Here is a 15,328-nt window from a genome sequence, read left to right as displayed (position 1 = left end):
ATGTCCACATATGCAGTCGAGACTGACGCGGCTTTTTTCTGAATTTCTACAAACACCATTTCATTTTATAGTAAATTTGTTTGGGCTGGTTTATGTTTATGAACAGACGCCTACAGATCAACATAGTAAAGGAGCTCATCTGTGATCCTGAGTTTAAAGCCAGTTTTTATTCAACTTAAACTTGGAACTAAGTTGTAAATAAATCTGAAACTGAAACTTTGCTTGTGTGTAAAAAGTGATTTCAGAGCCACTCGGTTCTCCCTGATGGAAACTGTTTACCTTCAGTGTTTTGTGCTTATGATCATTTTAATAGACGTCAGCGTCACTAATTAATGACCTTCTATTAAAAGACTGGTTTACCTGGAGAGACGCTGGAGGACTTTCACCTGAAATGAGTTCATGAAGCCAGTCTGGTTATAAAAATGATAACAGGACATCAGAGCCAGAATTACTCTTTTAGTACTTTTACTTTATACTTAAGTACATTTGAAGGTAAATACTTTAGTACTTTTACTCAAGTGGAGGTCTAAAGGGAGGAACTTCTACTTTTACTGGAGAAATATTTTAACTTGGGTATCTCCACTTTAACTCAAGTATGGTTTATGTACTTGGTCCACCACTGGTCAATTAGAAGGTAGCTTTGTTTATGAAAATGAATTGATAGATATGACTAATTTGGCTAACTGGGGGGGGGGGGGGGGGGGGGGGTTGTGTGACAATGCTACTGAATGAAGAGCTGTTTAGGGGTCGGCTCATATTTGTGAATTGACCCGAATGATCGAACTCTCTGGAAAGCTGGATTGTCCATCACTACTTGGCATCACATCAAAAAGAACAAAGATGCTTCTTCAAGGGTTATTTAGTAAAGGGAATGGTTCTATTTAGATTTGTGAGCTCTATGTAGAACCATGTCATGCTGATATGGTTCTTTGCATGGTGAACTGGTTGATGGAGAATGTGCTGTTATTGGGGTTCTATATAGAATCTGGTTGAAAATGGTTCTAGCACCAAAAAAAGGATTCTTCTATGGTTACAAGCTGGACATCATGACAATACAGTGGTGCTAAGTGTACTGTTAAAAAAGATAGAGTTCTTCGGTAAAAAGAAAATGGGTTCTTGTGATTGATGGAACATGTGCATGAATGTGCTATAGAAGGTTCCTTATAGAGGCTTTCTGAAAAGGGTTCTATATAGCCCCCAAGCTTGGCATCGTAACAATAGAAGAACCTTTTCGGGTGCTGCATAGAACCATTTTCAAAAAGGTTCTATATAGTACCCTCTACAGCACATTCTCCCTCAATCTAAAGGAGCCTTTCAAGATGCAAAGAACCCTTGAGTCATGCAAAGGGTTCTTCAAGTGTTCTTCATTCTATACAGAATCATTTTACTTAAGAACCATTGAAGAACCATCCTTTTTAAAAAGTGTAGAACCATTTTTAAAAAGGTTCTGTGTAGAACCATATACAACAATCTCCATCAATCTGAAGAACCCATCCATGATGCAAAGAACCATTAACATTAAATGGTTCTACACAGAAATCAAAGTTCTAAGCAGAACCATTCCCTTTACTAAAGAACTCTTGAAGAACCATCGTTTTAAAGAGTGCAGAACCATTTTAAAGAAGGTTCTATGTAGAACCATATACAACACTTTCTCCATCAATCTGAAGAACCATTTCACCATGCAGAGAACCATTAAAGCATTAAATGGTTCTACACAAAAATCAAAGTTCTAAGCAGAACCATTCCTTTTACTAAAGAACCTTTGAGGAACCATCGTTGTAAAGACTGTAGAACCATTTTTAAAAAAGGTTCTATGTAGAACCATATACAACACATTCTCCATCAACCTGAAGAACCATTTCACCATGCAGAGAACCATTAAAGCATTAAATGGTTCTACACAGAAGTCAAGGCTCTAAGCAGAACCATTACAAAAGAACCCTTGAAGAACCATCGTTCTTCAAGAGCGCCGCCCACAGGGTGGGCGGGCCTTGTTCTCCGCTGCGCCGCTCAGCTGTGTCACGTCAGCCGAAGGCAGCCTGTACTGTAAACACGGAGACCATGGACGACGACGTGTTAACCACCTTAAAAATCCTGATTATCGGAGAGAGCGGCGTCGGGAAATCAAGGTAACCCGGCTTTAGCTTGACGACGTGTCCTCATAGTTTGGATGATGAGATCGCGACAACGCGGTTGAGCCTTCAGAAGCCGCGACTTATGTGCGGAGCGAAGTTGGCGGCGGACGGCTAGCCCGGCTAACGCAGAGCTAAGCTAAGCTAAGCTAACCAGCCGTTCTGTTGAGTTCAGGATGAAGAAACAAGGCTAGTCGTTTTTATCAGGCTGTGACTGGGTCCCGATAACCTACCACATGTTCCCAAACGTGTCATTCCTAACTACCACAATGTCAGGAAAATGTTAATAGTTAACAGTCGGTTAAATGTGAGCTTCCCTTATCAACTCATCTTAGCCAGCTAAGGTAAGCTAGCGCTAGCGAGCTTGCGAAACAACCGTGACTGTGGCTGAAATAACGGTAGTTGAGCTGAACCACTAAGTTTAAGAGACACGTAACTAACTAACTAGGTTAACTAACTTACTTACTTATGAAATATGAAGTTAAACCTGGCTTCTAGTTTTTCGTTCCAGCTTATATAATGCGGCGGTCGTGTTGTAGCGCCTCACATTTAAGGTGGAACAGAGAGCAAGTAAGTTAGCTAAGGGGCGAGTGAGAAGCCAAGCCGAATTGTTGGAGGTGTTTTATTTTATTCCCTCTGGTTGTTGCTAAACTCGAACACCTAACTGTATGATTTCATTAGCTGGGTCAGAAGTGCTTCCCAGCGTTTAAGCTGTCGTGCTAAGCTAACTGGCTGTGGCTTTATCAAAATCTACACAACTACATTTTCGATACACTGAGCTTTATTGACCCCCGGAGGGAAATTGCAGTGTTTGAGTAGCAAGACATATAATTACACACAAACTATGCAGAAAAATACAGAACAGAAATAAATCTAGACAGAAGTTAAAGTACAAGAGAAATAAAATAAGGTATAAAAGTATCTGTTTACATGTTCACATGGCACATGAGACAGATTCGCTGTCTTTACAGAGAGCAGGCACTGGGTGGTGTGAGGTCTAACAGCACATATTATAGACCTGACTAACTCTGAGTTGCATCAGTATTGTAGTGTGACGTAAAGTGCATAATGGAAAGGGTCATTACAGTAATAGTTGTGATATATTGTACAATGTGTATTAAAATTTTGAAGTCAAACTGTGCACTTTATCTTCTGTGATTGGAAAAAGGGGCCAAAGCACCGGCTCTCTGGTTCATGACGGTAGCATAAACTAAAGCTAAACCCTGGAGGGGTCATAGGCTGGAGGTTGGGGAACCAGCCTTGTGACCAGAAGGTCACCGGTTCGATCTCCAGCACCGATAGCACATGACTGAGGTGTCCTTGAGCAAGACACCTAACCCCGAACTGCTCCCCGGGCGCTGCGGATTGGGCTGCCCACCTCTCCGGGCAAGTGTGCTCAGTGCTCACTAGAGTGTATGTGGTGTTTCACTTCACGGATGGGTGAAATTTCCCCGTTGTGGGACTAATAAGGGTCTCTTAACGTTGAAGTTGAAGAGTTTCTCTTAATGTGACCTTATCCTCTTATTCTCCAGGGTGTGTTTTAGTTTGGCCATCTGAATTTATGTGGCCAAATCGTAAGGCAGATTATTCAGTAACGGCATGAAATAAATGCAGATTATTTATTCTATTTATTTAGTTAGTTAGTAAACGTTCCCCTCGAAGTAACAGAAAACGTGTTTTATGATCTACACATGCTTACAATGTACTGCTGAAAGCCAAAAATCTCAGATGCTCTTTGTGTTATTTTATAAAAGTAATGTTTCCAGAGCAGGTCACTGAAGAGACGCCGTCTGTTTGTAGTTTATAGCCCAGATTTGGGGAAAAACGGGTCGACTTTCAGTAGAAAAACAAACTGAGTTCAGCTTCTTTTATTATAAGGGTTTAAAATGACCATCATCTATTTGACTGGAGAGAAGAGTTACAGCCTCATACGACGCCCAGCTTATAAATGTAGTGTATGAAATATGAAAGTTATGAAGAATATGATGAAGTGCAGTTTGGAGCCACCGGTGATCTCAAGGAGTTGAAGAGGCTGTGGGTGGTTTAAAGGTTTCTTTAATACATTATGGTGCTAACTGTGCTGAAATCCTGTCTCCCAGTTTGCTCCTGAGGTTCACAGATGACACATTTGACCCAGAGTTAGCCGCCACCATCGGTGAGTCAAAATCTTATCTTGTTTAGTGAGCTGTCTGATTCACTGAGCTATTTCTAACAGCAAGTGTGCATATTAGAGACATTACGTCAGCATGGAGTTTAATCAGGCACACGTGCTGCTGTTGAGCTTTCGAATGTGCTTTAATAAGATTTAGTGAATACTTACCTTGACCAGTTCTAAAAGTAACACGAAAGACCTCTTTAAAGGGAAGGTTCACCTTTTTTTCCTCTCTAAAGGTTTTTGTCTTTACTAATTTGTGAGTGAGTGCAGGCATATTTATGTAGTGACCAGAGTTTCTGGCCAGTCACATAATTGTAGTGGATTAAACCAAACAGCTCAAATCTTGGCCCGGATCTTTATAATTACAGCTTTAGTATTGTTCAAGTACACGTCTGGAAATTGAAGGTACTGAATATCGTCAAAGGTGAGTCGTAACTGAACATTAGCTCAAATAAATAGGACAAACTCATCTGAAATTGGTGTCTTTCCATTCTAGGTGTGGACTTTAAAGTGAAAACCATAGCAGTAGATGGCAACAGAGCAAAGTTGGCAATATGGGTGAGTACATTTGTGGCTAATTTTCGTACTTAAGTAACATGTCAAATTATTTTATTAGTGTTTTTCTCCTTAACCCTTTGAACCCTAGGCTTATTATTTAGTTATTAATGACCTGACCTCTTAATTTACGATTTTCATAAAATACATTGTAAAATCTAATTGAGCCACATTTGCAGCTGTTGTAAAGTGTTCAGTACTCACACATTGGACTGCACACATTGGCTGAGTTTTGTATTAATGCATTAAGTTATTAACATCCATTGTAATGCTGTGTGTGTTGCATGTATGACTGCTTACCTACTGATAACAGACTGTTTTACCTGACAGAAGAATTGTTTACCTCAGTTATTATAAGTCATACATGAAAAAACATAACGAATATTGTATTTTATCAAATCGTGTTATTTGTGAGAGAACAGGTGTCATAGTCCTTTTCCCATATGTAAAGGGGAATGCCACCAGCATTTTAAAAATTCTGCATTACTCAGTCTTTGAGATGTAAACAAAGTTATTCAGAGTGGTTTGATGTGAAATGGCTCATTGTAGAAAAACTTACCGACGCAGATTTCTTTAGAGTGGTTATGATATAAACCGGTGTCACAGTGTCTGTAACAAAGTCTGGCCATTTTATTTACATACTTTATTTCACATATTTTATTACTTTATTCAGCAGTGAACCTACACATGTCTTTGAGATTTTAATATATAATGTTGATGATGGTAAAATAGAACAAAAGGTTCTCTTTGGGGATTATTTTGCCTCACAGCACCCTGCATGTACCTCTCCATGAAAAATAAAAGTACATTTTAGTCAAAATCTAAGACATTGGGCAACATATTTGTACGTATTTAATGGAATAACTATCTGCGGGGTGTAAATGATTAACCCATTAACCGCTAAGTGACAAACGACGAAAGATTTTATTTCATTTCCATTAATCCACAGTTTCTATTTGAATAAGCAGGTTTTTCGTACTGATTCCTGCTAGATATGGCCGCAGGAAATTAAGAGTACTGCTAACAATTGTTCGGAGCATGTTTCAAGGGACAAGGGCACACCCACAGTGATGTTCCTTATCGAAAGCAAGACGGACAACAGTTCTGTCTGTGTTCTCTAAAAGTGTGATTCACGCTGTCGTGAAGAAACCACACATGGGTATGAAAAAGGACTTGGCGGACAGGCGACAGTTTTTAAGACGTACTGAGGTAAACTAAGCTGAAGCTGTTCGGAAATGGCATTTATGTTTCTTTGAGTTTGGGCTGGTAATGGGTGATAAATGTAACTCCAGAACTTTAGAACGTATATCTTTTAGTAGCCCATCATTTATGTATTCCAGTCATTTTGTAAACATAGGGCCTCATCCACCAACCATTCTTAAGAAGAAATGTCTTCTTAAAATCCACTTACGCAGTTTTCGCAAAGATTCTGACGTTCAGCAGTGTTTCCTTGTTTTGGACTTGTTCTTAGTTGAGAACAGAATCTAAACAAACTCATGATCACAAAGGTGGAGACGGTTCTGTTGTTTAAGAACACGTCATGAATCTGACGTAGACTGTTTCATAGGACCTTCCTCACGAACAAGTTTAAGAAAAAACGTAGGAAGACATTGGAGAATGAGGCCCATTGTAGTTTGGCGTTCTGGAGTCATGAACGTATTGCAGTTGTCAGCCACTTGTTTTGGACAAAACATGTTATGTTGGTTATGTTTATTTTGGTTTTAGGCCATTTACAGCATATATGTCTGCCTAGCCCCATCTGTCAGTACTGCGGTCCACAGTTCTTACAAGGAACACTTTAGTATCTCAGTGCATTAATGCAGAGTTCGTGTGATGTGTTCGTAAGTGTGCATACTTTGAGTAATTTAGAGTGGCTTTGGGGCTCAGCCAATCAGATTTCAGAACCGAAACTGTCCTTTTTATAATTAATAGTTATGTCCTCGATTTTTAGGCTTGCCCGTTACCAGTTAATTGTAGCCTAATGGTCGCTCTAAACAATAAGACAACGTTTGCATCCCTGGTGAAAAAGCTTTTAGCGGTGTTAAACTCTTCAGATGTCTGGTTCCCATCACCACCACTGTGAACATGTTCTGACTGCAAGTTTCTGCAGAACAAAGCGTTTCACATCACACCACTCTGAATAGTTTTGTTTATAAAACTAAACATTTACTAAACGTTTTTATTATGTAGAAATTTATGGTATTAGGGTAATCAAGTGGAATTCCCTTAACTGTAGTAAAATCTGTAGCACACAGCCGGTCATATCATATTGCTGTAGCTATTGTGAAGCCCATCTGTAGGTTATGTAGTTATTGAGGTTACTGAGATTGAGGAAGGAGGAGTTGACCCACATATGGTTCCCTTAAGGGGTTAAACTGTAAGGGTCAGTATATGAAATAAATTTTAAGGTTAATGGCTGAGTAATAAGCCTCTTAGGAGTTTAATAGCTGTAATACTTTTTTGTTTCTGATGTTTTCCTGTATTAAAAGTAATGAATCGCCTTGCCCACAAGGTGTCAGTACTGCATCGTTGTAGTGGTGTCGGTTCCGCTCAGGTCCTGAGGAGCCGCAGTGCTGCAGAGTTTTATGGATTACTCGTTTGATACACACAAAGGACTTGCTCATTACCTGTTGGTCTGAATCAGATGTGTTAAATCAGAGAAAAGACAAAACCAGCAATGCAGTACTGACATAGTACTGATATACACAGTGCAACTCATTAAAATAGCTTTGTGTGATGTTTCTAGGACACAGCCGGACAGGAAAGGTTCAGAACTCTGACACCGAGCTACTACAGAGGAGCACAGGGAGTAATATTAGGTGAGTGGAAGCCTGTCTCACTCGAAAGAAATGCTCTCAACTTATGAACACATCTCCGTCTCAGTTGGACCACAAGACTCCATTTGAACAATTCTGCTCAATCTGGCCACCCAGTCTAGGTTGCTGAGACTGTTTGAATATGTCAGTGCAGGAGAGCAGATTCAGGAGCATCTTTGTAAGCCCTGTGTGGTTTGAGCTTTTGGGTCAGATCTTGTCAGTGAGTGAAGAACTGTCCATCATTTAGATTCAGTATGAGTTTTTAAGCCCCTTAAAAACCTCTTTATACCTCAGCACATGCTAAACTCAGCTTTGTATTTGTGCTTTGGGCAGAAAGTTCACTGTCCAGCATACTGTCATTAATTTTTAGAATTAAATACAGAGGTGAGGTTGCTAGCTAGAAGTCCAGAGCAGTATGAATACCATTTGGACTGAATGAGGTCCAAGTCCCAGTTACTCAAATGAATTTTTTCTAATATTTTAATTGTCGTATTTGTTAAATTTGATCAAATGTGTTGCAAGCCCAGTTGTAGTACTTTATCATGCATCATGAGATTTGAGATTTCACCACAATTCAGCTTGATTCTATTTTATTAATTTAATGCGATTATTTTATAAAGATGCACCAGATATACAAACATGACTGAATGAGCTCTTTGCACAGCAGCAGAGAACACACTATACCTATTAAACACTTAGTTTACATTTTAAAATGGCCTGATAATTATATTTTGGTCAAGAATACCTCACCATCTTCAGATGGCCTCATCATGGTGCATCAGTGCATATCAGATTAAATCAACATATGCTGTATAATAATAATTAATACACATGTACACAATATATACGTAAGTTAGGAAATAAATGCTATGGCGTACAGTGATATGCACAGTTGTACACATTTACATGTATGTAGTTTGTGAGTCTGAGGTAGGTAAATGAGATGCAGCGTACACAGGGGATAGAATATTAATATATATTCCAGATTATACAAGATATGGATAGAAAATGTACATGATGTCAATCTATATGTGCAGGAATAGATTTGCTAGAAGTTTGATTCTGAGGTGTAGATGCGGTCTGGATTGTCCATGGAGATCATCATAATGATGATTCAGATTTCAGTTCAATTCAACTTTATTGTCATTATAGAATACAGGGTAGTACAGTATAACGAAACACTATCGGGCTACTTTTCCAGTGCCGTAATAAAAGCTGCATAGTAAACAGTGCAAAGACAAAAGACAGTCAAAGACAGACAAAATGTGCATGGTCAGTAGGTACAGGTGTCGAACGTAGACAAGATGTGCGTAGGCCAGTGTTATAGGTGTATTGGACGTATACATTTAGTGCATAGTCAGATATTCAAGTGTATCAGGTTTTTTACACCCCTATTAATGATTAAAGTCTGTTGTAGCTTGTGATGTGATTGTTTATTCCTGACCAATGCAATGCATGATCTTGTCTGTGTCAGTGTATGATGTGACGAAGCGGGACTCCTTCACAAAGCTCGAGAACTGGCTCAATGAGTTGGAGACGTACTGCACACGCAACGACCTCGTGAAAATGCTGGTTGGAAACAAAATAGACAAGGTTTGTTTATATGCAGTATAAACTGTTGTATCAGACCAGCGTGTATATGCTAAACGTAAAGAGCGCATGTTGGATATGCGCTGTGTCATGAGTGATTTACTATTCTAAGTAACACGGAGATGAGCTTGCCAAGCTAAAAATATTCCTTTTAAAGGAATGGTTTATCGAAATATCAAATGTACACAATTTTCCGCTCACCCCAGATGTAGTTGATCAGCCAGGACATGTTTGGTGTCCCAAGTTTTCCTTTTGCTCCAGCACTACAGTAAAGAGTCAGAAAGAGTCGGAGTTCTGCACAACAGTTATTGTCTAAAATGTGTTGTTTGTTTTTGTAGTTTACAGTAAGTCACACTGTGACCCAAAGCACTTTGACGAAGCCCGTGGGACCCGAATGAAAACCTAGATGTGTTTTGATTGGGCTGAGAAAAGTTTTGTGTTTACAGAAGTGATTCGAGCGACTATTGGCTTCTATTGTTTGTTAGCGACGTTAGCCTCTTAAACTAAAGAAACAAAATTTGGAAATCCGACATGTCTTGGCTGATATCTGGGGTGAGTGGAACATTGTGGAAATGTGATTTTTTCACCGAAAAACTCCTTTAAGACATTCAGTGCTTTTAGTAAATTATTCCACTGAATTAGAATCCAAATGTTTTTGTTTCAGGATAACCGTGAGGTGGACAGGAATGAAGGCCTAAAATTTGCACGCAAGCACTCGATGTTGTTCATTGGTAAGTTTTCGACTTATTTATTTGACATTTTCATGAGTAAATGGTGGAGCATATTGATGGGCGTGTTGAAATTCATAAATTATCTTCCAAATTAAATTCTTTGTCATGTTAAAGATTTTATGCCCTTGCTGGCCACCAGAGCCTGTAGATCAGCACAGAATGCGTCTTGGATCATACAGCTGAATCCATGATTATGTTTAGAATGTCCAGGTTACAGAACCGGCACTATCATTTTTATCATTATCGTTTTATCTTACTGCTTAATTGCTGACTAATGACAGTTAGTTATCAGTCAAGAATGTGCCAAAATTTGCATTCCTGGTGATGTAGCTTTTAGAAACTTTTAAACACTTCAGACATCTGGTTCCTGTCACCACCTCGTGAACAATTCTGACCCAGTAAGTTTCCCTTTGAACGGAGCATTTCACATCAAACCACTCATGTCTAAACATTGTAATTATCCAGATGTGTGAAAAAATCAGTGGAATTTCACTTCCAAGAGGAATTGCCTTAACCGTGGTAAAATCTGTAACACACAGAGAGTTATGACTGAGGATGGAAGCGTGGACCCACATATTCAGTTCCTTAGAGTTTAAGGGATTAAACTCTAGGCCTCTGTGTATTTAATAACTTTTAAAATGCATAACTTAAGCCTAAACTTAAGCTTGTTTAAAAGCTATAATACTTTTTATTTTCATGTATTTCTGTGTTAAAAACAATGTTCCTTAGATAGTTTTAGCTAAAATTTTACTTCCCTTTCTATTGATTAAGCAAATAAGTCAGCTATACAGGATACATTGTAAATATTTAATACTTAATATTAAGGTTATAGGCTGGCTTGTAAGACTGAAATATGTAACTCGAAAGATTCACATGATTACTGTTATCAGAGTCATTAGGCCTTTCTGTTGCATAAGCTGCTGAACTGACCTTTGCGATTCATTTGTCATCACGAGCATGACCATGTGCTTTAGTCTTTAGAGCAGGCATGTCAAACTGGGGACCTTCTGGGCCAAAATGCTGCGGAGGTTAGCATTTACCTTCATCTCCTGAGCTGATTTCAGTTCATAAAGCCATTGCTAATTAGCTGATGAGCTGAAACAGGTGTGTTTAATGACGCGGTGTGCTGAAGTCTGCAGTGTTTTGGTCCACGTGGACTGGAGCCTGACACATGCTTTAGAGTGATGTCATCAATAATGCATCATCAGAGGCTCATATCCTTTGTACCGATGACTCATTTCAACTTTTCACCATCATAAGCAACTGAATATCTAAAGAGATTTTAAGAGTGTTTAAAGCAAAAGTTTGGGAACATATGAACACTATATTTGGCCCCTTACCCTCAATGTAGGTGATCAGCCAAGGCATGGTGTCTCATTTTGCTTCATTGGACCAAAATGGACAAATGTACAGGCATAATTCAGGCTTCAAGGTGGCTGCTAGTTCTGTTTTTAGTGATAAATTTTCAATGTTTATAAATGACTATGGCCAAAAGTAAGTGGACACCTGACAGCCATATCTGTATGATCATCCCATTCCAAAACGCAGGGATACTATGGACTTGACTCCGCATTACTTTTGTTATTTTGCACAGCATTATTCTCAACAGTGCTCCCAGTGCTATTTTATGTACCTAAGCTGCTTTAGCCTCGTAGCTCTAGAGCAGGGGGCGGCAACATGCGGCTCTTTTACTGCGCTGTTGTACGTCCACAACAGAATTCGATTTTTTTATGTAAGAATAAATAACTCTACTTTGCAGTAAAATAAAGCTTTGCTGATCGTTCTAACACAGTCTTAACATTAAATTGTCTTAAACACTGGAATTAATGTATAACTCCTAGTTCACCCATTAACCCTGAAGGTTGGCATGCAGACTGCAGGTCACCATAGCAGGTGAATACAGCAAACATCGATAATTTGATGAGAAATGGACGTTTATAAACACTCCAGCTGGTTTCCTGATATGTTCAATCTACAATGATAAACTGTCGAACAGTATGAAGTCGCGAGGCTGAAGTCAACTACTCATTTGCCATCTTCTCATTCGAATTTTCCCGTTCCACCTTAAATGGTGCATCAGTCACATTCTGGCGACCCAGACACCATTAAAGGTGGAACAGAAACAGAAAGTGTGCGTTTAATGTGTATTATTTTTTTAGCCTGTACAAGTACATTAACACATACTGAGACATATTTACAGCTAAGATGGTAAAATGGAAATAAAATGTGGCTCCAAAGGTGGAAGAGCGAACACAAAGAAGCAGACTTCCGACACCAAACATGTCTTGGCTGATGGACTCCACTAGGGATCTGAGAGCAATTTTATTTTTTGTTTCTATAATTCTTTTGCAGAAGCCAGCGCTAAGACGCGAGATGGAGTTCAGTGTGCCTTTGAGGAGCTGGTGGAGAAGATCCTGCAGACACCTGGGCTTTGGGAGAGCAGCATGCAGAGCCACGGCGTGCAGCTCAATGAGCATCAGCAGCAAGCCCACGGCGCCTGCGGAGGCTACTGCTCCCTGCTCTAACTCTGACAGCTCCCCCGGCAAAGACGGACTGAGACACGAGGTGAAACGTGGCGGTTTCTAGCTTCTGAACGAGTGCTCCTTCTGAGAGGGGAAGGTCCGCTCCATCCGGGCTGCTCAGGCAAAGGGAGTTCTGATGTTTGCACACACTCTGTCACTCAGCGTTTGTCCTCACACACTTCAACATGAAGATGACACACATCTAATTTATCATGCTAATGTATTATGTGAATTGCCATCATTGTCCTGGCTAAGGTTACATTCTAAACATCTTCCAGTAAGCCACTAAGTCACTTATGCCCCCAGCAAGAGGACTGAGTTGACTTGCCTCTCTCTTTCGGGAGCGCTAGGGGCCAATAGAAAGGAAATAGTTGGGGAATTGTTTTGGGAATGGACATCTTTTGGTCTGGTGAACTCACTCCAGAGGCAAACAGCCATAAAAATGTCCAATACGGTCTTTACCTCCTGAAGTTATGATGTTCTGCCCTCTGCTTAGGCCCTTTGCTGTGTAACATATTCTCTACATCCTTATTTTTATCATTACTTCCTTCAATGTTAATTGCTTTTATCTTGGCAACTGTCCTGTTTGCTGTTTTTATAATATGCGGCTCATAAATGTTGCTTAGCATGGTCCCTCTGTCAATGCGGAAGAACTATTCCCACCAAAAAATCGAGCTAAATCATAAGGAATGCGTTTTTGTTGTCTTTTTTTTATCAACTCTGTTATGTACTGGCAAACCTAAAGTGAGCCAGGTAGTTTGTCTGTAGATCAGGTTTGCAATAAGGTGCAATAACTCTTATTAGTCTTTCTTGTTAGTTTTTTTTTTTTTTTTTTTTTTTTTGGGTTGCCTGCCTTGCTCTACATATGCTTCATTACCTGTTCTACGTGGACCATGGTTATCTGAAAATTTCAGCATGTACAATTACACAGTTATCCATGCTTGGTTTCATGCAGCCTTGCTTTACAGAAGCTACAAAATATGTTACCGTTCTTGTTCATCACTAATGAATATCAAAACGCTGGGCTGCATCTGAATGGCTTGTTTTTATTGAACCTATTTGTGTTTGTACAACTATGTTTAATCAAGACTTAATCATGCCTTAACATTGACTAGATCACACAACTGTGCAACGTGTTAAACACGACCGTCACTGTTGGTAGCATTCACACAAAATGAGTCGGATGGAGGAGTTAATATAGGTGACAGTGATGGTTTTATCAGTAGTTTATGTGCTGATCGGTTTAATCAACATTGTTCTTGGTCACTGTGTCTGACTATATGAATCCGTCTGGTATTATTGCAGTGGAAGTGTTTGTTCTTCCTCAGACAGATATTTCTGAGCTGTGGACTTTAAGTCTTTATTCAGAAGTCAACGAAGTGAACGATTTCAGTTGTATTTAAAGGAGCTATAAGTAAAAGTAAGCATGTTATCGACCTTTTTTCCAGTCTAATTTTGTTCTTTATGTTAGTGAAAATTAGGCTTGAAACGTCATTTCATGACGGTGGCATTTGTGACAAAGGCACTACTGCATTTGTTGTGTTGTGAATAGAATACCATTAAAGCAAGAATCAAGGTCCATTTTTTCCCTATAAAATAATTCAATAAATACGTATCATATATAATAGTCTCCTACAATACCTCCTTTATGTAAATACCTATTCAGTGCATCACAATAAAATCTTCTTTAGACATTTATGCCTTTCAAAGTCCTTAGAAAGGGGCATTTATACAAAGTTTTTTATAAATCAGTTTGGCGTGGTTTTTGGTTTGAAGCATGTAAAATCATAACATGTTGCAAAATAAGGCGACTTTTTGTAAAAGTATTAGACTCATTGAAAGTTTTGTCTGTAAATGACGCATGTCATGCAGTGCAACCGACAACAAAAGGACTTTTATTGTGATACCCTTTTGAGAATAAGTAGGAAGGGTATTGCATCATAAAGAAGACCCCAGTTGATGTTCATGGTGCATGGTCAGAAATTCACAAATATTAAAAAAAAAAAAATAATAATAATAATAAAAATGGTAATTTTTGTGTCACTTGCTGGGTCAGTTGACCAAGTTAGGCACTGTGACCCCAGGAAAACAATAGAGATCTGTAATTATGATGTATTTATTTGTAATACGTTGAATTCAAGGGCATATTCTTATATGGGTGTCAAAGTACAAAGACTAGTTTATGCACATTTTCAGTAGTGGTAAATAACTTAATAGTGATGGCACCACCTGACATTTTCTGGGTGGTAATATTGATAATCTTGTTTAAAAATGCATTTATTAGAAATGCTGAAACAAATATCACAGTGAAGAGATTCTTGCAGATGAACATACGCATCACATCCCATTAAGACAGAGTTTTTAAATTATCCGTTGGAGAGCCTTACTTATCAGTGACCTGGGCTGTTCCACCCTTAGTTGTTATATCAACTGTTTATATGAACTGTGCTTGCAATTGACCCATCCATGCTTCGCCCACAAATGCATGCTTTTGTAGCAACTATAGTGAGGTTTGATAGAAGGATGAAACACATTTATTTTACACACTTACATTATATTCCCAAAAGTATTCAGTCACCCCTCCAAATCATTGAATTCAGGTGTTCCAATCACTTCCAGGGCCACAGGTGTATAAAACCAAGACCCTAGGCCTGCAGACTGCTTCTACAGACATTAGTGAAAGAATGGGTCGCTCTCAGGAGTTCAGTGAAGTCCAGCGTGGTACCGTGATCGGACGCCACCTGTGCAACAAGTCCAGTCATAAAATTTCCTGGGTACTAAATGTTCCACAATCAATTGTCAGTGGGATTATAACAAAATGGAA

At 39.1% G+C, this 15,328-nt stretch overlaps 1 protein-coding gene across 1 annotated transcript; it reads left to right on the top strand.

Moving 5' to 3' along the window:
- Window positions 1-1,990: 1,990 nt before the first annotated feature.
- On the top strand, window positions 1,991-14,126 carry rab18b (RAB18B, member RAS oncogene family). Its single transcript, XM_017702480.2, has 7 exons — window positions 1,991-2,132; window positions 4,235-4,290; window positions 4,787-4,848; window positions 7,592-7,664; window positions 9,136-9,254; window positions 9,916-9,982; window positions 12,335-14,126. The coding sequence occupies exons 1-7, from the start codon at window positions 2,065-2,067 to the stop codon at window positions 12,505-12,507; spliced, it is 618 nt and encodes a 205-aa protein (XP_017557969.1). The 5' UTR covers window positions 1,991-2,064; the 3' UTR covers window positions 12,508-14,126.
- Window positions 14,127-15,328: the final 1,202 nt, after the last annotated feature.

Source organism: Pygocentrus nattereri, chromosome 19, assembly GCF_015220715.1.
Source record: "Pygocentrus nattereri isolate fPygNat1 chromosome 19, fPygNat1.pri, whole genome shotgun sequence".
Taxonomy (NCBI): Eukaryota; Metazoa; Chordata; class Actinopteri; order Characiformes; family Serrasalmidae; genus Pygocentrus; species Pygocentrus nattereri.
This window is presented reverse-complemented; position numbering and strand designations above follow the sequence as displayed.